This window comes from Giraffa tippelskirchi, chromosome 6 (assembly GCF_054371585.1).
Source record: "Giraffa tippelskirchi isolate mGirTip1 chromosome 6, T2T-mGirTip1v1.2.pri, whole genome shotgun sequence".
Lineage (NCBI taxonomy): Eukaryota > Metazoa > Chordata > Mammalia > Artiodactyla > Giraffidae > Giraffa > Giraffa tippelskirchi.
Genome location: NC_137280.1, coordinates 68,858,661 through 68,880,168, shown reverse-complemented (window position 1 = coordinate 68,880,168; position 21,508 = coordinate 68,858,661). Strand labels below are relative to the sequence as shown.

Sequence of the window (21,508 nt, the reverse complement as noted above, 5' to 3'; positions counted from 1 at the left end):
ATCAAATCGTCTTGGGATGGAGCCCTGGCCCCTACCTTCTAAAAAAAAAAAAAAAGTTCTGCGGGGGGATATTGATAAGCAGAGCGGGTCGGGAACATGAGTCACAAACCAGACGGTAGACACGGCAGCTAAGCGCGGAAAGGGTGCTCAGTACAAGTTCTGGGAACCAGGCGAGGAAGGAGTGAGAACCTTCCTTTCCTGCCAGGGTTTTGGGGGCGGTCAGAAGGATGCAGGGCGGGAAAGGGCAGGTGGGCTTAGAACTAGGGAGGTGGTTAGGGAGTCGGGAACTGGGGTTGGGTGAGGGTGCCCAAGCTTTAGGACGGGCTGAGCAAGATGGACATGATTAAGCGAGAGTCTGGATTTCAACAGAAAGCTGCTGCAACAAGGGTCACGGAGTGAGAATCGCAGGGAACGGGTCTCCAGGAAGCAAAGGAGGCAGCTACCCGGGACTTGGGATCTAAGACCCGGAGGAAGTAGGGGAGTCGCTCCTAAGGGATGTCCAGGCGTGGCGCAAGGAGACTCGGAAGAAGAAACTCTGAGATGGAGATGGGGGCCACTCGGTCACACAGAGACACACGGAAGTCCACACGCACAAGCGCGAGCGCGCCCAAGCACACGCACCCGCGCCCAAATGGATCCCCGGTGCACACACGCCCGCTGCACACGCCCAGGCCCCGGCCTTCCGGACGAGGAAAGAGACAGCGCCGCGGAACGGCCGCCGGGACCGGGAGGGCCGCTCCCCGCGTCGCCTCCACGCGGGCTTGCGCAACAGGCGGCGGCTCGGCTGGCGCCCCTCGCGCGCTGCCCCAGCACGGCCAGGCGCGCCCAACCGAGCGGGAGGAGCGCCCGGGAGGAGGGAGCGGCGAGGGGTGTGTCCCCGCGGCGAAGGGGCCCCGGGGCGGGGGCGGGGCGAGGCGCGGGGGGGGGGGGCGGGGCCGCGGCGCGTATAAAATCGCCCTCCTCCCGGGCATAAACAAACCTCGCCTGGCTCCCTGCTCCGGCCCGGGAGCGCACGCCTCTCTTCGCCGCTCTCCTCGCTCCCTTTGGGCGCCGATAGCTTCGCTCCGGGTCCTTTTCGCTTTTCTCCCTCGGCCTTAGGTAAGCCCGACGCCCTCTTCCCGCCAGGAGGGGAGGGATCGGTCGGCCGTGGGTGCTCCTGCCTCTGCTGGACCGCCCTTTGTGGCCAGCCCCCACCCCCTACTCCCGGAGCTGCCAGTGCTCGGTTCCCCGGTGGCGCGAGGGCGAGCTCCAGGAGGGGCTTTGGGGGCGCGAGCACTGCTGGAGTGAGGGTGTTTGATTCAGCCACAAGAGGGGGGAAAAAAAGGTCCTGGTTCACCTTTCCCCTAGCTGAGGAAGTGGTATCCTGAGGGTCGGGGTGGGGAGCGGAGAGCCCTAACACCTTGATCCCTGCTTCCCAAGGCCCTCCCGGCTCACACTGGCGCCGCGGGCGGGAGGGTGCGCTGGACGTGGGAGGAGGCGAGACCAGGAGTGTGTGTGTTTAAGGGTGGAGGTGGGGTGTGTCCCTGGAGTGGGGTGTCTGGGGAAGGAAGGATTGAGCGCGCCTGTAGAAAGGAGATGGCTAGGGGTGAGCGGCGCTAGGGACGAGGCTCGAGAAGGGGACGTGGGTGTGTCTGCTTCCCAGACTCCGCTCCGAACCAGTGTGTCTGAGGGGCGGGGGCCCATTCAGCCTGGAAGTCGGGGTGGAGCACGCTTGTGTGTTTGCGCGCGCGCGTGCCCGCGTTTGTGTTGGGGAAGGGTCCTAGTGTTCCAGCGCGTGCGACACGCGCGGGAGCGAGGGTTGACGAGCGCCGCTGGGCAGGGTGCGCCCCCCGAGGTGGCCCGGGGTGGGCGCTGTGGCGGCGCGCAAGAGGTGGCCTGGACCAGCGGAGTCGTGTGGCATCTGGCCGCTCTGCGCTGGCTGGGGCTTCGAGTGGCGTCATTTTGGCCTCCGCCCACTCTCCCCAGCTTTCCTTCTCTCCCCTGCCTCCCGGGCCCTCCTCTTCTGCCCTCCCGGGGCAGGAGAACAGCTGGATTTGCTCGGCCCTTCCTGGGAGATCCGCCGCGGTCTCGGATTCAGCTGGGGGCAGGGCGTGTGCACCGTGGTGGGCTCCGGGGGAAACGCGCTGTCACCGCTTGGGTCACATTAGTGGCTGAAGCTGGGATTTAGTGGCTATTTGCCTTACTCCGCTCCACCTCCCCCACTCGCCCGTCTGTCGCCTCTACTGTCAGGCATCCCTCTAGGTCTGGGGCAGCACCGACTTGTGGCTTGGACAGGGGATGGGGGGAGGTGCCCGGCAGCTGGTGAGGGAGGCAAACCTAGTGGGGGAGGGCGCGATTGTCTTGTGCCCAGACCATCTCTTCTTCCCAGATGTCCTGGGCACTTGAGTTTGTTTGGTTCCTTTGAGTTACTGGGAAAGATGCAAGATTCAGAGAGAGTTCAGCCAGTGGCCAGGCAGGAGGGCTTTAGCCATCAGCCATACTTCACCTCCTAAAGGACAGAATATCTAAACAGTGTGTTCTTGCCATGAAAAATGCAGTCTCAAGGCAGACCTTCCAGCCCAGCTTCCTCCTGTGTAGAAATGTTGGAATCTTGACTGAGTTTCACAAAGGTGAATGGCAATAAGCAAGATACAGAGAGTGCAACCCCCAGCAGCTGGCTTCAAGGGGTTCCACAGCCAGGGGAGAAATGCAGACAAGGGCGCAGACCCCAGCCCTCTGTGGTGGTAACTGCTGGGGTGGCTCAGGGTGGGGGTCAGGGGAGGAGGGGACCCAGGGGTGGTCACGAAGTGATAGGATACCTTTAAAGGGACAGTGCTCTGGGGTAAGGAGGGAAGCCGGATGTCCCCAGACCTGGGACGTTGTAGCTTTGTGGCACCTTGTCTCTCATTAGAGTGAGAAGGAAGGCATCGCCTGCCTCGCTTTGGCACCTGGCCAGGCCCTTGGGAAGAGATCAAATACAGACATTGAATCAATTGAAAGGCCCCATTCCCCTATGATCCCACAAGTAGCCTCCCCAGGAGGCAGTTGAATTTTTGGTGATAGCATGTGACTGTGCTTTCCAAGGAGACCTTGGAGGATCTTTTGGGGTCTCTTTTCCTGAGAAGCAAATCCAGGCTTGCTATCCATTGGTTTAATAATTTGGAGGAATTAAAAATTCACACAAGTTCCTGGTCCAACTTCTGCCCAGTTTACAGATGGAAGCTGAGACCCAAAGGCGGGGAATGACTTCCCAAGGAGGAGCCAAACAAACCTGGAAGTCAGCCTGGGTCTCCTGGCTGTGATGGGAGGTGGTGATCGGGGCTCTCAGTCTTGAGAGGTGTATTTTCTGCTGTCAGAAAATGAGTTGGATCCTCACTGTGTTTCTATCTGGAAACTTTCCAGACAGAATGTGAGTGATTGATGGATCAATTGATTTTCAGTCTGAATCACGAGTTCTTGAGACAGGAGCAGAATCAGCGTAGTGAGAAAGGGCTGCAGCCCTGCTGAGTGGTGGTGGCCCAGATTTGGGCTGCCCAGGTTGGACCCCAGATGTGAACAAAGCTCTCCCCACCCTGCCCCCAAAACACACACTTCCCCTGCCCTCCATGCACTGAAATCTCCTGGCCTGAGCTGCCTCAGCATGGATGGGGAAGAAAGATCTCATTGTGTTTTTCTGATGGCCTGAAGCTGCAGTTCTTCCTTGGGATCCAGAGAATCCCATCCAAAGGGTGACTCAAAAAGCCCTGTGCTTCAGAAGGGAAGCCAGGATGATGACTCAGCATCTAAGATTTTAGGAGGGAGGGGCCCTGAGTCTGGCAGAGGGGGCCGGAAAGGGACAGGACCTCTCTCTCTCTCCGAATCAGCAGCTGTATCCCACAGCCCCTCTCATCCTTGCAATAGCTCTGCCTGCGCTATCTTGGCTCCATTGAATGGATGGAAAAACCAAGGCCAGGAATGTTTAAGGGACTTGCTTGTGGGCCATGTGACTGAAAGTGGGAGGGCCAGGCTGAGAACCCAGAGCGTCGGACCTGAAAGCCTATGTTCTTTTTTCATGATGGCACGTTGAGGTGATTGCAAAAAGGCTTGAGTGAAAAGTGCAGAGAGACCAGCCAGATCTCTGGCCTCAGTTTCCCCCCTTGAAAAATGAGAGTAACAGATACTGTCTCATTGGGACATGTAAATATTAATTGAGTTAATCTATGGCAAGAGTTGAGAACAGTACTTGCCCACAAGGCCACCTTGAGGGAACTTGCGGTCAGTCATTTCCACAAATGGCATTCTCAAGGCATTTCCTGGGCAATTGGTGGCAGAGACCTTTGTTCTCAACTTACCTGGACCAGTGGGAGGGCCTGCAAATGCTGGATTCATATTTTGCTTCTTGGAGTTTTTCTAGAAAGCTAGGCTTATGCAGATTGCATAAAAATATAATGGAACCTTGTCTGAAATGCAGATCTCCAGGCCTGGTAGGACTGGGATGGGCGAGGGATCTGCCTTGTTTCAAAGCTTCCTGGGCTGGATTGCGCTAGAGTGTACTGTCAGAGAGGAGGATATTTGCCCCAGAATGATGGCTGGGGGAGAGCAAAAGAAAGGGGGCGCCATATTTCTCATATCTCCAGAGTATGGAGTAAGTAGCTTTTATCTGGCTAAAGTGCCTTGTGATTTCAAGGCATTGCCTTGTTCCTTTGAGACAGGAGACATCCTTGCTATTTCTCAGATCAGAAGACTGAGGCTTGAGCAGGTCCCTTGCTTGTCCGGAATCAAGTGATGGGGCTCTGTTCCCCGTGATCCACCGTGGACCATTCCCCGCAGCGTTATCCTTCGAGACTGCCCAGGCCCTCCTCAATCTGTCTTTGGAATCTGGACTTGGTTTCTTGGCTTCATTTCAGGCAGCCCTTCCTACCTCCCTGATCCCAGTCTGGGCCCAGCCCTGCCCTTTCTTTCTCTTTAAGTTTGCAGACAGACAGGCAGGTTGGCCGTCTCTACTGCGGAGCCGGTGGAGGTCAATTCCCTGGACACTCGCTTGACTCCTGCTGTGCCAGTCCAGGCTTGTTGGAGCAGGGTGTGCGGGAGGAGTGGGGGGCTCTGATCGTGAATGTGCAGAGCCCAGTGCTCCAGGGCAGATGCCTTGTGAGAAGAGACCTGGCAACCCTGGCAACCTGACTTGGCACTGCCGAATAGACCCGGTTACAGAATGTGGATTCACACACAGGTCTCTCTTCCACCCAGTCTTGATCTTCATACCGTATATTTACTGAAGACCTGCCAACCCCTTCCCACCCAGGCTCTGTCTCCAGGCATTTCTAGTCCTGCGGAGGCATTCTTCCAACTGAGGTGGTAGGAAGTGGGACTCCTTAGCAGTCTGGGGGCTTCATCTTTTTAGATTTTTTTTTCCTCATTAAACCTGTGGAAAACTCTGTACATATAAACGTTATGCCCGTGTGCTGCTCTGCTTAATGAGGTGGATGGGGACCCTTTTTAAGGAAGAACAGGGCTCCATTCTGTTCCCCTATCTTTACCCCCGACTCCACTCATTGGCTTTGAGAAGGTTCTGGGCAGCCCTCTCTGAATGTGAGTGTGGGAGTCGTTCCGAAGAGGTAGAAAATTCTGAGGACTCTCTTAGCTGGGAACCCTCCCCCTCCTCCCCTCTTCTTATTAATCATTAAACTTGCCTGCTTTCTCCAGAAAGCCCTCCCTGACTTTCGCCTCCAGGCAGGCCAACTGGGTGCCCTTCTTGGATCATTCTGGGTTGTGTCGGCTTAATTACCCTTTTCCTGTAGACCCGAGACCCTATACTTAGTAGGCAATCTGTTAATATTGGTTCAAGTTGTAGTAGTATAGTTGCTCAGTAGTGTCCAACTCTTTGTGACCCCATGGACTGCAGCCTACCAGGCTCCTCTGTCCATGGAATTCTCCAGGCAAGAATGCTGGAGTAGGTGGTGGTGGTTTAGTCACTAAGTCATATCTGACTCTTGAGACCCCATGGACTGTAGCCTGCCAGGCTCCTCTGTACATGGATTTCTCCAGGCAAGAATACTGGAGTGGGTAGACATTCCCTTCTCCGGGGAATCTTCCCGACCCAGAGATCGAACTCAGGTCTCCTGCATTGCAGGCAGATTCTATACTGTCTGAGCCACTAGGGAAGCAATGTTGGTCCAAAGGATACCTCCATTTACTAAGGAAATAACCATGGGCCCTCTTGTGTAGGAAAGATCGGAAGGTCATCCAGAGGTTAAGAGCAGCAAGACCAATTCGGGGAAAGATTTTGTCAGCGTGGCAATCGTCCCATCTCGGGGACAAAGGGTTTTGTAGGAGGAATCTGCCTCCACGTCCCATGCGAATACTGGCTCCATCTGTGTGCTTTCCACACATTATCTCACAGACCATCCAGTGCCGCTTGTGTTTGTCTTGCAGATTCACAGAAAAAGCCTCTCACCCACCCAGCATCCTCCTTTAGACTTCCGTTATCCTGCGCGTCCCCGCAGATGGTCTGGTCTTCTCTCTGCCAGACAAGTTGCTGGGCTGCTAGACCTCCACGGAGAACCGACAGGAAGGTCCTGGGTAGTGCTGCGGAGAAGAGGGTGGGGTGAGGACCACGTGCGGGCCCCTCCCTCTTCCTGCTATTGTGTCCCAGATACACGCCCGACCTTCTTGCTAGTTCTGTGCTCTGGCCCAAGACAGAGAAGTTGCCTTTGGTCTCCAGCCTGGTACCCAGAGAATGGATGCAGCTGGGTGGGTGCCTTCTCTTTAGTGATTTCTTTTTCATTCTTTCAATATCAGACAGTTTGTTGGATGCTGCTGAGGTTCAGCCTCCAAGCAAAAGCACCCAGGGCCTCCTGAAGGAATTCTGATTGTCTGATCATCTTTTTTCATTTTATTGACTTTTGAAAGCCCTGTTTTCTACCTCCCTTCCCCTCAACTAGGGAACTTCCTGGAAGGTCCAGTGAGTTCTGCAATATTGTTTACTAGGTTGATTACGTAAGAAAAACATTGAGAGTTAAGGCCACCAACTTCTTCACCCTCCTCAGAGTCTTGGGTTTCAGAAGGTCCGGAAAACACCACGGGAACCCATGGACTGCCTAATAGCTTGATTTCAGAATCTCTTTGGCAAAGAGGATCAACGGACATGTCCATAGCAAGGTGCGGGGAGGCAAGGTGTACCCCAAGGCTACCTTCCTGGAGGTTAATGCAGACGGGCACTGTTCTCTCCAACCTTCTGGAGTTGACTGTATTCGGGAGGATGTTATGGCGAACATCAGCAGCATCCATTGATCCCCTGCCTGCCTTTTAAATTCTGTTCTATAAAGAGCCCAGTGTGCTGGAAAAAAACACTGCTTTCATGTGGCTTGGAAACCAGGCATGTTCTGGAGGGGACAAAATCTGGGCCAGTGGCTGACAGTCACAGTCGATGCAAGCTTATCAACAGTCGTTCCTGCTTCCCCTCTCTCTCTCTTCACTGGAGGACTCCGGGAGGCTGTGGTCTTCCCGCCCCTGCCCTGCCCACCCCTGCCCTACCCACCTGCACCCACTCCGAAGGACGGAGTCTAGGCCTTTAGGAAGTCACACAGGCCTTGGCGTTTGAGCCTCAGATTACCCACCTGTAAGCCAGGGTGATCCAATCCACATTCTCCCAGGGACCTCCTCGAGGAACAAAGAGAATAATGCAATGAATCTTTTTTCCAATGTGTTGAATATGGCGGATCCCTTCTGCACGTTGTAAGGGGAGAGCGTCTAAGATGTGGACTTTGCCCGCAGCCTGGGCCTCTGGTGGTGACTCAAGGGGGCTGTGCGTGGTGGCATGAGAAGCACGTGACTGCGCCAGCTGATCCACACGGGAGAAGTCTCCCGGCAACACGGGGCCCATCCTTAGTACCTCCTGCCTGGGGCTGGGCACTCGGTTTGTTTTTCTGTTTAGAGCAAGCTGGGTTCATGGTCAACTGTCCCCTTTAACGTTGCTTTTTTTAAACTGTGCCATCTTGATGCTTGGTGACTGGAGGTCCGTTTCTTAATCTCTCTGTGCCTCCATTTCCCCTTCGAATGGTGACATGGTGGGGGTCCGCCTTGTAGGGCTACTGGAAAGCTCAAAGGAGGGATGGAGTTTGGAGCCTAGGAGGCACCGTGAAGTCCTTGTTGCTGTCACTGTTCTGTGTCTGCAGAGGGTGAGTGCAGCCAGGGGCTCCCAGAGCACACCCTGGGTGTTCTGTGCTAGATGCCCCCCGCCCCTGCCTTGGAGGGGCTTTAGGGGCCCAGCAGAATTTGCCAAAGAGGAAGGGCAAATGCCCCCTCCAGGGGGCTTGTTGGAGGAATGCCAGAGCTGGTGGAGGACTCCAGTCTTAGGGATGGGGAGGGGGTCCAGGCTGGGAGAAGAGGGGTCCGCCAGGTTCCCAGGGCAGATGACCTGAGCAGAGCCATGCTGCAAGAGGCCCTCATAGCACCCCAGGTTGCACCTCCCTTTTGTCTGCATGCAGCACTTTCCTCCCTGGGCTCCCATCCATCCTGAGTTTTGGGGACCATGTGATGTCCATAGAGGGCTTCTCAAGTGGCTGAGCAATAAAAAATCCACCTGCCAATGCAGGAGACACAGGTTCGATTCCTCGGTCGGGAAGATCCTCCGGTGAAGGAAATGGCAACCTGCTCCAGTATTCTTGCCTGGAGAATACCAGGGACAGAGGAGCCTGGCAGGTCACAAAGAGCTGGACACGACTTAGCGACTAAACGAGAACAACGGTGTCCATAGAACACACGCCACATATTTTGTAGATGGGAAGCCGAGGCCCGGGGAGGGGATGAATGACTTGGGAAAAGTCATGTGGCTGGAAAGGGGCAGGGTTCCCACGCTCTGGCTCCTAAACAGTGCTCCTGCTGCTCCATCAGGGCTTTTGAGAATCCCAGGCTGTGCGTGTCCGCTCGCTCTCGTGGTGACCGGTTAACAGCTCTCACATGGCCTCATGGCCTGAGATGCCTCCGCCTGCTGCCTTCCAAGTCCCCGAGGTCACCTTCTTCCCTCCTCCAAGCAAATCTCAGTCTTGGCTTTGCTGGAATTCATGGAGTCCAGCTCATTGCTGACTGGCTCCTGGGTCCGTTGAACTGGAAAGGTATTTGCCTGCCCCCTCCCCACCCCCGCCTCTTGGGCCTTTGTTACTCATTGACCCGAGTGGTGGCGCGTTGGGTCTGATTGCTGCAAACACATATGACACCTGCTGAACGTTATTTCTGTGTCCCCTCCTTGCTGGGCCACTCGGGGACTGAGAATGTTTAAAATACAGACTGTGTCCCCACAGATGGCCCTGGGTCTCTGAGGCAACCAGGGAAGTACACTGATTAATGAAGCAACTGTTTGCCTGATTCTGTGTGCCATGGTTGCATTGAAGGCCCCCCACTACCCCCCGTGAGCAGTTGTTATGCCCATTTTACAGATGAGCAGACTGAGGCTCAGAGGTAGCTCGCAGAGCCAATCAGTGGTGACGCTTAGGTGTGATGTGACCCTCAGGTCTTCCCCCCGCTCCCCACTAACTCCTGACTACCTTTCACTTCTGCAATATTGATTTTCTCAGAATTCCTTCTGGGCAGGCGAGTGGGAAAGGAAGAAGTGGTATAAACCAGTCTGGCAGCTGGCGTTGTGACCTGGAACCCTGTTGTGTGCACTGAGTGGGGTTTTGGCAGAAGGAGACCTGTCCCGACCTCATTTCCTGTGTGGAGTGGCTTCCCTCTGTGCTGAGACAGAGTCCACCCTACAGGATGGTGTGGGGGGCTGGGAGTCAGACACCCAGGCTCCCACCACCATGCCCGGTGCGGCCTGGCCCCCTGCAGGACTTCCACTTACAACCCTCTGCCGCCTGCAGGATTGCCTCAACCCTCTTCAGTCCTACATCCTGCGCTGGGACTTTCCAGGAGGCGGTGGAGAAGGGCAGGCTTGGCATCCGGTGCTTGGGCTCAAACCCAGGGAGAGAGCTTGTTGAGCCCAGCGGGGCTGCAGGTTTGTTATGAAGGGTGACCTCAGATGTGGGCACCCTCTGTGTGGAGCCTAAAGGGGACAGGGATGGGGGCAGCAGCCCTGGCACTCACACCAGGTCACCTCCTGTCTGCGCCTGACTTGTCGCATAGTCGGGTCTCATCACAGAGCTGTTACAGGTCCTTTCTCGATTCACTCAGTGTCTGGCACATGACAACTGCTGTGCAGGAAAACTCCCTCCGAGTAAACTGTCCTACAGTACATGCTTCGTGGAGCTCAGATGGGCTCTGAGGGCTGTTCTTGCCTCTTGGGGGGCAGACGATATGGAGGGGGAACACGAGGGGCTGCTGGGAGGTGTCCCTGGCTTCATCTAAAACATATCAGCCTTCTTCTTAAAAACAGTTTTATATATTGAAATTCCTTATAAGGTTTCCTTTAGACCTCCAGCTTCTTAAACAAAAGTTCGCAAAGTTTATTGATGGATGCAACAGAGATGGGGTTAAGGGCTGGCCTCAAGGGGCCTAAGTCTTCAGAGTTGGACTGAGAGCACCCTAACTCAGAGAGGAGGGTGGGGAGCCTGGGGGGGGTCGGGGCTCAAGGTGCACCTTCTACAGCCCATTTGGGTGGTCTTGGGAATCACCAGCAGTGACCTGGCTGGAGGTCCTAGCTGAGTTCCCCTGTCAGGATGTGTCCAGTTACAGTTATCAGCTACAGGCTGCCCTGGGCCTGCAGGAACTGCACCTCCCACTCACCCCCATCTCCCAGGGGACAAGGAGAAACTGGAGTGTCCTCTGCTTTATCTGGTCTCCCTGCAGACTTCAGAGCCCTGGGATTCTCACTGGCTGCTTCTTGGTCTAGGCCCAGGGCGTTTCAGCCCCTTCACTCCTGGGGTCAGATAATTCTGCTGTGGGGGTGCCCTGTGCCCCTGTGGGGTGGTCAGCAGCTGCCCTGGCCTGCATCCACTGGATGCTAGTAGCATCTCCCAGTCATACCGATCAAGAATGTCTCCGGATATCGCCAGATGGGGGAACAGAATCACCCTCGTCTGGACAAAAAACTGGGATTGTCCTCTCTGAGTCTCCCCAGGGCCCTGAGCACACGAGGGATGGGGGCTCCCTGAGGCCACCTCCAGCTTCCAAAAAGGAGCAGTTCTCAAATACTGATGTTTAAGGGAGATTCACCAGTTTTCAAGCCACTGCCTCCTGGGGTCTGGGAAGCTGAGTTGTAAGAGGGAAAAGAAGGTGTGGGGTAAAGGGATTTCTCCAGGAGCATGTTTGGGAAGCCAGGAAAGCTGGACCTGAACTCTTTCTGGCTCTGAGGGAGGTTGAGAGGGTGGGTGAAGGCTGATCCTCCAGTGGGATCACGCTGGAGTCAAGACAGCCAAGGAGACCTGACCACACTGGGCTGAGCGGCAGCCTGAAAGCTTGGACCCTTATACATGTAGACCTGTTCTCAAGACATTTCACTCCTGTGGTTTACTAAACCACAGAAGAGTGAATGTAAATACAAACATGGGCCTCCCAGTTGGCGCCGTGGTAAAGAATCTGCCTGCCAACACGGGAGACGCATGAGATGTAAGTTCAGTCCTTGGGTTGGGAAGATCCCCTGGAGGAGGAAAGGGCAACCCGCTCCTGTATTCTTGCCTGGAAAATTCCATGGACAGAGGAGCCTGGCAGGCGACAGTCCATGAGATTGCAGAGTTGGACACGACTGAATGATCGGTTGCTGTGAAGCTGCATAAAAGCTGTACATCTGTCTGTTCATTCTGTCTGCTGTGATGCTAGGGGCTACAGGGACGGAAGGGAATGAGCCAAGTAGGCTACCTACCTGTCCTGGGGAGCTGGCAGGTGGGGATGGAGGCCCAGGGGTAGCCAGAGACCCTGACTTCACCCCTGAGTTCTGAAGGAGCCCGTGTGACACGTGAAGTCCTTTTCCTCTTAGCGTTGCCAGAGCCTTGAGCTTCTGGAAGGCTCCCTGGCCTGTGTAGGCGAGGTGTCCCACGGCCAGAGTCTCGGGACCATGAACACGCTGAGTTAGCAAGGCCGGCAGACCTTGGCTTTTCATGCCTCCTGCCTCCGAGCTGGCAGCTGCCCAGGAATGCTCGCAAATATAAAACCGACTTTGTTTTCGGAATGTTCTGGAGCCTAGACTCCAGAGGCTGCATAAAGGCATTCTTGTGGGGCTGGTTATCTACTGGGGCCCCAGACCAGAGCGTCCCAGGGGATCTGCCCACGGAACACCACGTGCTGGCGTTGGTGGGAGGGGATGCGGGGCGGCCCTGCTGTGCAACGCGCTGACACCTGAGAGGTGTTTTACAAAGAAGGTTCCTGTGGCTGCAGGGAGCTGGGTCCTCAGAGGAGCTGAAATTGAGAAGTTCAGAGACCTGTGCTCTTGGTCTGGCTGTTGCATCTGTGGCGCCATGGAGAGTTTGGGACGAGGTCCCCACTCTGGAAAGTAGCAGGTTTTCACCCAGTTCCCGATTTAGAAGGTCTGGGTCTGTGACCTGGTGGGGGTCCCTGGTCTCCTGTCACTTACTCCTTCACTCTGTCTCTTCAGCTCTGCCTGCAGCACCTACCCCTCCTTCTGGGTTCATCGCACCTCACCCCAAAACTGGGGGGTGCTTCATTCTCCCAGCTGACTCTTCACCCCTAAGAAGAAATGTTGCTGCCTCCAGGTCCCTGACTGAGCTCCCCAAGAGGGAGTGTGCTCAGGACCTGTCACCCCCCAAGCCTCAGTCCCCAGGGCATCACTTACAGTGGCGTTTCCACTGCTGGAACTCTGCTCCGTCTTGCTCTCGTGGTTCTCCTGCAGCTTCCCTGGCGTCAGAGCCCGGGGGTCCCCTTCTGGCCCCGATCTCTGCCCCCAGCCCTCCCCCCACCCCTGCTTTCCTGCCCCCGCTCTGGCTCATGAAGTGCTTTGTGCCTTGAAGATCTTTTTTCTTTCAAAGTCTTCCCAAATGCTCAGTCCTGTCATCTTGGCTTGAGACAGTCCCTTCTCCTCTCCGCCCCCAGCAAGGAGCAGAGTACCCTGCCCAGAAATGAACACAGGGCTATCTCTGTGGCCGTCCATCTGCTGGGGACGTCCCACTGGTGTGGGCATGAAGGGGGAGGGAGCTAGTGCCATGCCTACCCGTGGCCAGCCTTTGGGACCTTCTGTCCCCTTTTGCTTGTCAAGCTGAGGCTGTCTGACTTTGGGATGTGGCAGTGACGTGGGTTTCCTTCTAAAGGGCAGAGAGAAACATCTGTCCTTGGTGCAGTGGGTGGGCCTGGCCTGGGTGTCAGGGCCTGGTTTTGAGTGTCGTAGTGGCTAAGTTGTGTCCACCTCTTGTGACCCCATGGACTGTAGCCTGTCAGGCGTCTCTGTCCATGGGATTCTTCAGTAGTGGGTTGCCATTCACTTCTCCAGGGGATCTTCCTGACCCAGGGATTGAACTTGAGTCTCCTGCATTGCAGGTGGAGTCTTTACCGACTAAGTTGTCCAAAAGCCTCAGTTTCCTGTCCCAGGAAACAGACTTCCCACCATCCCCAGGGGCAAGACCGGGGCGGGGGATGGTGGGCGGGAGGTAGAAACTGCTGGTCTGGGGAGTGAGGGCTCCCTCTCTGGCCTCGGTTTTGCTTTTGTTTGGAAACACCTCTCAGCCGGAATTGCTAACCCCCTGGCCTCTGTCTCTGTGCAGGCAGGTGACAGCAGAGACATGTCTCGGGAGCTGCAGGATGTGGACCTCGCTGAGGTGAAGCCTTTGGTGGAGAAAGGGGAGGTGAGTGGAGACGGCCTGCATACACTCCCTCCCATCCCCACTCATACGTGGACATATGTGTGTGCACAGTAGGAATATGCATCCGTGCACACACACATGTGCACACACACGCACATGTCCACTGCTTCCTGGTTTCCACAGGTCACCTTGTCCAGTTGCAAAAGGCCAGGAGGTTCTAGTTCAAGTCCCAGCTTGGCTCGCAAGGGCTAAGTCCCCTCTCCCACCTCTGGCCTTTCTGCCCTCACTGATCTCACTTGTAAAGAGAGGGGCATTGAACCAGAATTCCTCTAAGCACCTCCACCTCTGACATCCTGTGTTCTAAACCTGCCACCTGAAGCCCGTTGCCCATTGGCTCTGCCTGCCCCATAGCTTAGTGGCTAAGGGACCAGACTGCCTGGGTTCAGGTCCTGCCTGTGACACTCTGCTGCTCCGTGACCACTGGTGAATCCTTCAACCTCTTCATGCTCCAGGTCCCCAACTTTAAAAACCAGTGACCCTAGGACTAGTGTCATGGGGCCAGGGTGAGGATGGAGTGGGTTAATTCACGTGGAGCCATTAGAACCTTGTCCACCCTGAAGGGGACCAGCTATGCTCACATTCTCTTGTTGCTACAATTATCACCCTCTTTTTTTTTGGCCAAACCTTTCAAGTCAACAAGACCTCCTTGTTGGAAACAGAATCCCCTGCCGTATAGCCTAGCCTGGCATGATCCGTCCTGGACTGGCTGTGGGTGGATGTGAAAAACCTTTTCATTTGCACAGTTGACACTGTATTTTTAAACTATGTTCATATCCCAGTTCTCACTGAGTTTTGTAACTGCCTGTGATGAGACACCTGTTGTAAAATGTAAAGCTTGGGTTCAACAGTGGGGTTACTTTGAAGTGAACTAAATGCTTTCAAAAGTAATAATTAACATACATGAGCCACGCCCTGCATGCCAGTTTCTGGACTAATCATACGTCATAGGTTATTTCCTGCTAAATTAAAGGATAAGGCTGTGGTTGATTAGAGACTAGGTTCTGTGATTGTTCCCATTTTACAGAAGAGGAAGCTGAGTTTCCTGGAGGTTAATTTGTCCTTCTCTGTCGGTCACATGGTTACAAAGTATGGGATGTGGAGCCAAACTCAGGCCAGCTGCCATTGGTAAACGGACTTATTCATTTAATTCCTTTATGACTCTGCACGTGGCTGCTCTGTCTTAGGTCCATTATTTCATGGACTTTTCTTTTTTTAACTTTTTATTTTGTATTAGGGTATAGCTGATTAACAATGTTGTGATAGTTTCAGGTGAACAGGGAAGGAACTCAGTCATACATATACATGTATCCATTTCCCCCCAAACTCCCCTCCAATCTAGGCTGCCACGTAACATTGAGCAGAGTTCCATGTATTATACAGGCCTTGTTGGTTATCCATTTTAAATATAGCAGTGTGTGCATGTCATGGACTTTTCTTTATGAAGGTGAGACGCATCTTTCTATTTTCCATTATATAGATAATGGTAACTCATCTTGATGGGAAGAGAATTTCCCAAGGTCATTTGGATAGGATTAGAAGCCAGACCAGGGGAAGGTGCAGAATCCTCGATATCATTCCCACACGAGGGGTCTGCAGATGTCTTCTGTAAAGGACCAGTTGGAGAGTGTCTTAGGCTTTGAGGACCCATGGTCTCTGATGTAACTGCTCAGTTTTACAGTTACAGCCTGGAAGCCGCCCTAGGCAGTATGGAAGCCAATGGGCTTACTGTGTTCTAGTAAAACTTTATTTACAAAAAGAAGGTGGAGGAAGGTAGAGGCCCACAGTTTGCCAACTCGAATACTGCTCACTATGTATGCTTCAAATCCATTTCCTTTTCTGTCTGCATCTTTGACACAGTCTTGAAAAAAAAAAGAAACAAAAACTCCCAGGTGATGCAAATACATATCAGCATCTTTTAAAAATAATTTTGTTTAATTATTTGATTTACTTTTGGCTGTGCTGGTTCGTTGCTGCCGCCCGGGGTTTTCTCTAATTGCGGTGTGGGCTTCTCATTGCAGTGGCTTCTCTCGTTGCAGAGCAGGGGCTCTAGGGCACACAGGCTTCAGTGGTTGTGGCTCTTGGGCTCTAGAGCATGGGCTCAGTAGCTATGGCAATGGTCTTAGCAGCTCTGAGGCACGTGGGGCCCTCCCGGGCCAGGGATCTAACCTGTGTCACCTGCATGGGCAGGTGGATTCTATACCACTGAACCATCAGGGAAGCCCCATATTAACATATTCTTATCCCTCCCCTTTTGCAAAACCATATGAAATAGTATACCACATTTGCTTTGTTTATTTAATCACATATGTTGCACACCTTTCCAACATCAGTCCATAGGACACTTGCTTCTGTCTTTCCAGCATCACAGTCTTCCACCACGTTTATTTGACCAGGGCCCTGTGTGTGGATACCTGGGGCCATGTTACTGTTGCCAGCAGAGCCGCAGGTATTCGTAGACTCTTTGGATCCTGCATGTTCGTCATTTCATACACGTGCAGGTCTTAGATAAATTCCCCAAGTGGCATCACTAAGTCCAAGGGTAAATGCATGTTTGAAAGTGAAAGTGAAAGTGAAGTCGCTCAGTTGTGTCTGTCTCTTTGTGACCCCATGGACTGTAGCCCACCAGGCTCCTCGGTCCATGGGATTTCCCAGGCAAGAGTACTGGAGTGGGTTGCCATTTCCTCCTCAAGGGTATCTTCCCAATCCAGGGATCGAACCCAGGTCTCCTGCATTGTAGGCAAATGCTTTACCATCTGAGCTACCAGGGAAGCCTGTTTACACACAGCATTTATACATTTATAGGCAGCCTAGTGCTGCCCTTGGAAAATTTCATTTCTGAAATAAACATCTAGGAGGTTATCAACTCCAAGTTACGTGTCAGTCTGTCTCTAAGTAGATACTGGCCTTTTCTTTCCAGGTTTAGATGGAAGTAAGCCCTTCATTTCCTTAGACTGACTCAACAAAATGTTTTTAATTAGATTTGCTTTTGGGAAGTCCTTCCTGATGTCCATCATCCATCGGGATGACCTCTGCACTCTTGTTAACATTGTGATGATTAGGGTTGTACGAAGCAGCTTTTCTACTCCCTCCTATCAATACACACACACACACACACGCGCGCGCGCACAGAAGTATGTTGGCCACCATTTGCTTCCACTTGAATTTATCAAACTCCCTTCTGTTCTTAACCCTAGCCCTAGGAGGTTTGAAGCTATTGATATATTTTTTTTTTTTAATTTATTTTTTAATTGGAGGAAAATTGCTTTACAATGTTGTGTTGGTTTCTGCCATACAACAATGCAAATCAGCCATAATTATACATATATCATCTCCTTCTTGAGTCTCATGCTCACCCCCATCCCCCTCCTTATTTTAATCTCCTTCAGCAGTTGGGTGTTACAGTTTTAACTCCCAGCCCCTTGGCTGTTCCAAGGGGTCCCATGCCCCTTTCCAGCACCTCTTTTTCCTTTTGCTATGCTGAGCTGTCTTCTTTCATCGTGGGTGGTGGTGGATCCAGCTGGGCTCAGCTTTCAGGGGGTGTTTGAACTCCATCCTGAGCTAGGAGGAAAAGGTGTCAGTGTTGGCCGAGGGTGGCTCCAGTCTCAACTCTGACCTGTACTTTCACTGCTACCCGGGGGACAATAGCCCTTTTCCCATCTTCCTGGGCCAGGCCTGCCACTGACAACTCTGGTGAAAGATGGAATTTGGGCTAGACATTCAGGATTGTTGGATGGTGGGGAATGCTCTGCTCTCCTCCCATTAGAGATGGATTTTAATCCAGATGGTGGGCTGCCATGGAAGAAATGTAAAGACAGTGACATGAACAAGTTTGAGCTTTAAAAGTGTAGCACATGGGTGGAGACAGAGGCCAGTTTATAGGCAGTTGTGGTTAGCTTAGACCTTCAGATCTTTTTCACCAAGGCTCTAGTCAAAGAGGAATCCATCTACTGTGTCTACTTTTCTGTTGGACTAACTATTCTTTGAGATAAAAAGTCTCTCTGGAAAGAATTAGGCTCCACAGAGGACATAGGGTCGATATAATAGACTCAGGGCATGGAGAAGTCTGTGTGTTCGGACATTACTTCTCAGCCCTGGGAAAGTGATGAAACTGACCATCTCTCTTGTCTCTCCACAGACCATCACCGGCCTCCTGCAAGAGTTTGATGTTCAGGCAAGTAGAAGGCTTCCCTTCCCCTGCCCCTCTTCTGTCTTCTTCCCCCTTTCTTCCATGGGTTAGATCCGTGTTCAGACGTTAGGGCTAAGGGGAGAGACAAAGTGGTCTCAGCCGGTTCCCTGCACTCAGCTTCTTCTCCCCGGAGAGAAGTGGGTTTGAGTTCTGACCAAGGAAGCAGGAGCCAGTTAGCCTCTGTGAAAGCCGGACAGAGATCCAGTAGCCCCTTTGACCCTGCAGAGCTGGGCAGAGCTGGGAGGCAAGTGCAGAGGAAATGGCGAGATGTTGGGTGGGCTTGGGACCCTGTGATGCGAGGGGATGGGGGAAGCAAAGGTTTGATGTTCTTGGCTTCACTTAGGAAAGTGAAACCAGTTTCGCTGTGGTCTTCTGGCTCCCTCTCTGCTCCAGGTTGGCATGGAGCAAGAGGGGGGGGGTGCCTCTGGAGGTTTGCCAGGAACAAGCTTTCAGGAGAGGGGGTTGACCTCTCTTGGCCAAGGGGTGGGTCAGAACCTCAGGAACTGTAAGTCTTGGACTCCTTATTCCAAAGCTGCGTAGGCCCCCACACTATGCAGGGCCCTGGGGGCGGGGCCAGAAGCCTGAGCACATCCAGGTCATGTGGGCTTCCTGGAGAAGACAGGGCCTCATACAGGCCGGGCACAGGCTGGCACGCTCACCTGGCCCTCTGCTTGCGCATTACACAGGTACCCCAGCTTCTGGCCCGTCCTGAGTCCTGCGACTCCATCATACCATTCACCTCCTTCCTCCCCGCAAAGAGCTCACTGGTCTTCCTGAATCTCGTATTTCAGTGATTGGCCCTCCATCCATCAGAGGCTGTGAATCTTGGCGTTGTCTTTGGAAGGAAGGGGAAAGAGGGAGTGGGGTTGGGAACACTGGCTGGTGTGAAGTCAGGGAGGCGAATGCAAAGAGCACGGGTGAGGTGCGTGGGTCTTAGTGTTTACAGGTCATCCTGGCTGTGCCTGCAGCTCACCCTGTCCCTGGGCCCCAGGAACCCCTGGTGTAGCCGAGGTGTTGGTTTCCGTTCAGCCATTTGTCCTCTGAGGCCAGCACATCCCACTGTGTTATATTGCCCTGTTCAGAACACACTGATTGCACTATCATTGTGCACCAGGCCCTGGACACCCAGGCAGACGTGTGGCCCCTGAAGTCTGCAGGCACACCCCATTGAACCCCAATAGCATTAGACAGCCGGGGCCACTGTCTTCATTCTTAAAGTTTAGGAAGCTAAGGCTCAGAGGTTAGTTGTGCCTGGTCTGTGGTTGCACAGCTAGCACCGTGCTCTTTGCAATTTGACTGTGAAACCTGCTTTCACACCCTCCTGGTAGCGTCTGTGTCAGGGCTATGAGCAGGAGGCCTGAGCAACAGTTAGCAGCCACCATGTGCCATTTACTTCAGAGGGGCACCGGCTTGGCTTGAGGGTGACTCCGTGAGCTGGCAGGGAAGCTCCCTGCCCGAGGGAGGTCCTTCCAGCTTGGGGCCCTCGAGCCTCCCTTGCTGTCAACGGGTGTCTGGGGCAGGCCACAGGGACAGCTTGGGCTGGGACAGGTCATTTCCACCCTAGGAGTTTGTGGTTAAAAGCAGCTGAGTCTAGAGATACCCTCTCATCCTTCAGGAGCACCTCCCTGACTTAGCAGCCTGGGTTTACAGCATCGCTGCTATCCCAGCCTCTCGGTACCTCTGCAGTGGATGCGCCCAGACCAGAGCTGGCATCTCCCCATTTTATGAATGAAGAAACTGAGCCACCCAGACAGTGAGACTTGCCATGATCAGGCTACAGCTGCGACATCGTGGCATCCTGAACAAAAGCGTCTTTCCCCCTACCCTTTTTGAGTCAGGTCAGCCGGATTTAATTCTAGCTGACCTTTTCAAGGTTTGTGCCCTTGAGCAAGTTACTCAGAACTTCTGAGCCAGTTACCTGCCATCTGTAACACAACAGTAAGAATGGATGCTTTTGAGTTCTAACTGTGTGCCAGGCACTGTTCTAAGCACAGTGCCTTATTAATCAAATATGTTCATTTACTCTTCATATGAGCCCTGCTTGGTGGTGGGGCGGGGGAGGTTCTGCTATCATCTTATTACAAATGAGCAGTGCCTCCAAGTCATGCAGCCAGGGAGGCCCCCTGGATTTCATGTTCCCCTCTCTCCTGGATGTAACTCCAGGAGAGTTCAGCCATGAACAGACTCCAGTGCTGTTCAGTGCTGTTCATGGCTGTGTTTACTGCTCAGGAAGCAGAGGCCACACTCTCTGCAAGAATGTAGGTTACAGGCATGGATGGATGTGTGGATGTGACCGTTAGACTCTGGGGTCTGGGGACCTCCTGAGCCACCAGCTCCCTCCAGCACACGTCCCTGGGGGAGGGGGGTGGGAGGAAACGTGATCAGACCTCCAGGCATACTTTCTCCTCTGGGGTCACTGCAGGTGGGAACGTCAGCGGGGTGGTCTTGGCTGAATCTGCACCCCCTCTAGAGCTGGAAGCCGGGCCACCTGGTGGGCTCAGGCCACCTTTTGTGCAGAGGAACAGAAAGAGGGCCCTGGGATGGGTGGGGCTGCTCCCTAGGGTCTGAGATCTGAGACTTGAGCCAGGAGTGGAGGCTGTGAGTAGCTCAGGCCCTGGGACAAAGGCTAGTCATCCACCCCCACCATCACCCGCCGTGTCTGGTTCTTTTGTCCCACTGTGACTCAGACTATCGACTCCCTACCCCTGCTAGGCCATCAGAGGGTGGGGAGACCTGAACCCATCACTTCACTAGCTGCTTCAGTACCCAGTACACAGACCTTGGTGCTCAAGGAGCGCATGGTCTCATGGGACATGGCCTCCAGTGGTGCTCTTTATAGCACTAGTTTAAGAAGAGAATCAGGGCTGGGAAGTCGCTTGCCTGAGGTCCCCCTTCAATGACAGGAAGGTGGCACCAGACCCCGGGCCTTCTCTCTCCCAGCTTTGAGAGCCTCCTGTTCTGCATCACCTGATGAGGCTGGCTTAGCGATGCTTCCTGTGAGCCAGGCCCTCTGCTAAGGGCTCCCCAGCCAGTATCTCACTTAACACCTCAACAATAGCATAAGCAGCAGTGCCATTATCCCCATCACTCAGATGGGGAAACAGGCTGGCGGGTGGGACTGGGCATCACTCCCAAATCTGTCCAAGCAGAGAGGGAGCTTGTGCTCTTACTGTGTGGTTCACAGGCCGAGGTCTCTGTCTGCCCCATCCCCGGGCCAGAGCTCCGTCCATTGGTCTCTGTCTCAGGACACTGAGCACGTGGGGGTACTGTGGACAGGGGGAGGTGAGTAGACTGTCTCCAGGCGTCCCAGGTTTAGCTCATCCAGACCCTCCTTCTACAGCTGGAGAAACTGAAGGACAGAGAGAGGGGAATCGCTTATGCAGTGCTGTGCAGTGTGGGAGCTAACAGATGGCATCGGATCCTCGTCTGGTCATTTCCCACCATCGTGAAAATAGGGTCACAGGGCAGAAGGGCTGGAAAGACGCAACAGCTACAGCAGCCGTGGCCCTGGCTGTCTGGTGGGCTCCAAGGGCTGTGGAGCTGGAGTTGCAGTCCCAGGGTCTGGCTGATCATTCGGGGCTGGGCTGGGGAGCCCTGGGCAGGAAGATGAATCTACTTT

The 21,508-nt window shown here is 54.0% G+C and overlaps 1 protein-coding gene across 3 annotated transcripts in view; it reads left to right on the top strand.

Moving 5' to 3' along the window:
* The first annotated feature begins 911 nt into the window (after positions 1 to 911).
* Positions 912 to 21,508, top strand: part of NDRG1 (N-myc downstream regulated 1) — a 57,047-nt gene continuing 36,450 nt past the window's right edge. Inside the window, exons 1-3 of one of the 3 annotated variants that reach the window (XM_081505319.1) lie at positions 912 to 1,098; positions 13,605 to 13,685; positions 17,839 to 17,874. In XM_081505319.1, coding sequence (XP_081361445.1) covers positions 13,623 to 13,685; positions 17,839 to 17,874 — 99 coding nt within the window. In that variant the 5' untranslated portion in view covers positions 912 to 1,098; positions 13,605 to 13,622. Of the gene's footprint in view, positions 1,099 to 12,141; positions 12,417 to 13,604; positions 13,686 to 17,838; positions 17,875 to 21,508 lie in introns of those variants that run through there. The other 2 variants (XM_081505320.1, XM_081505323.1) reach the window with 2 other exon arrangements.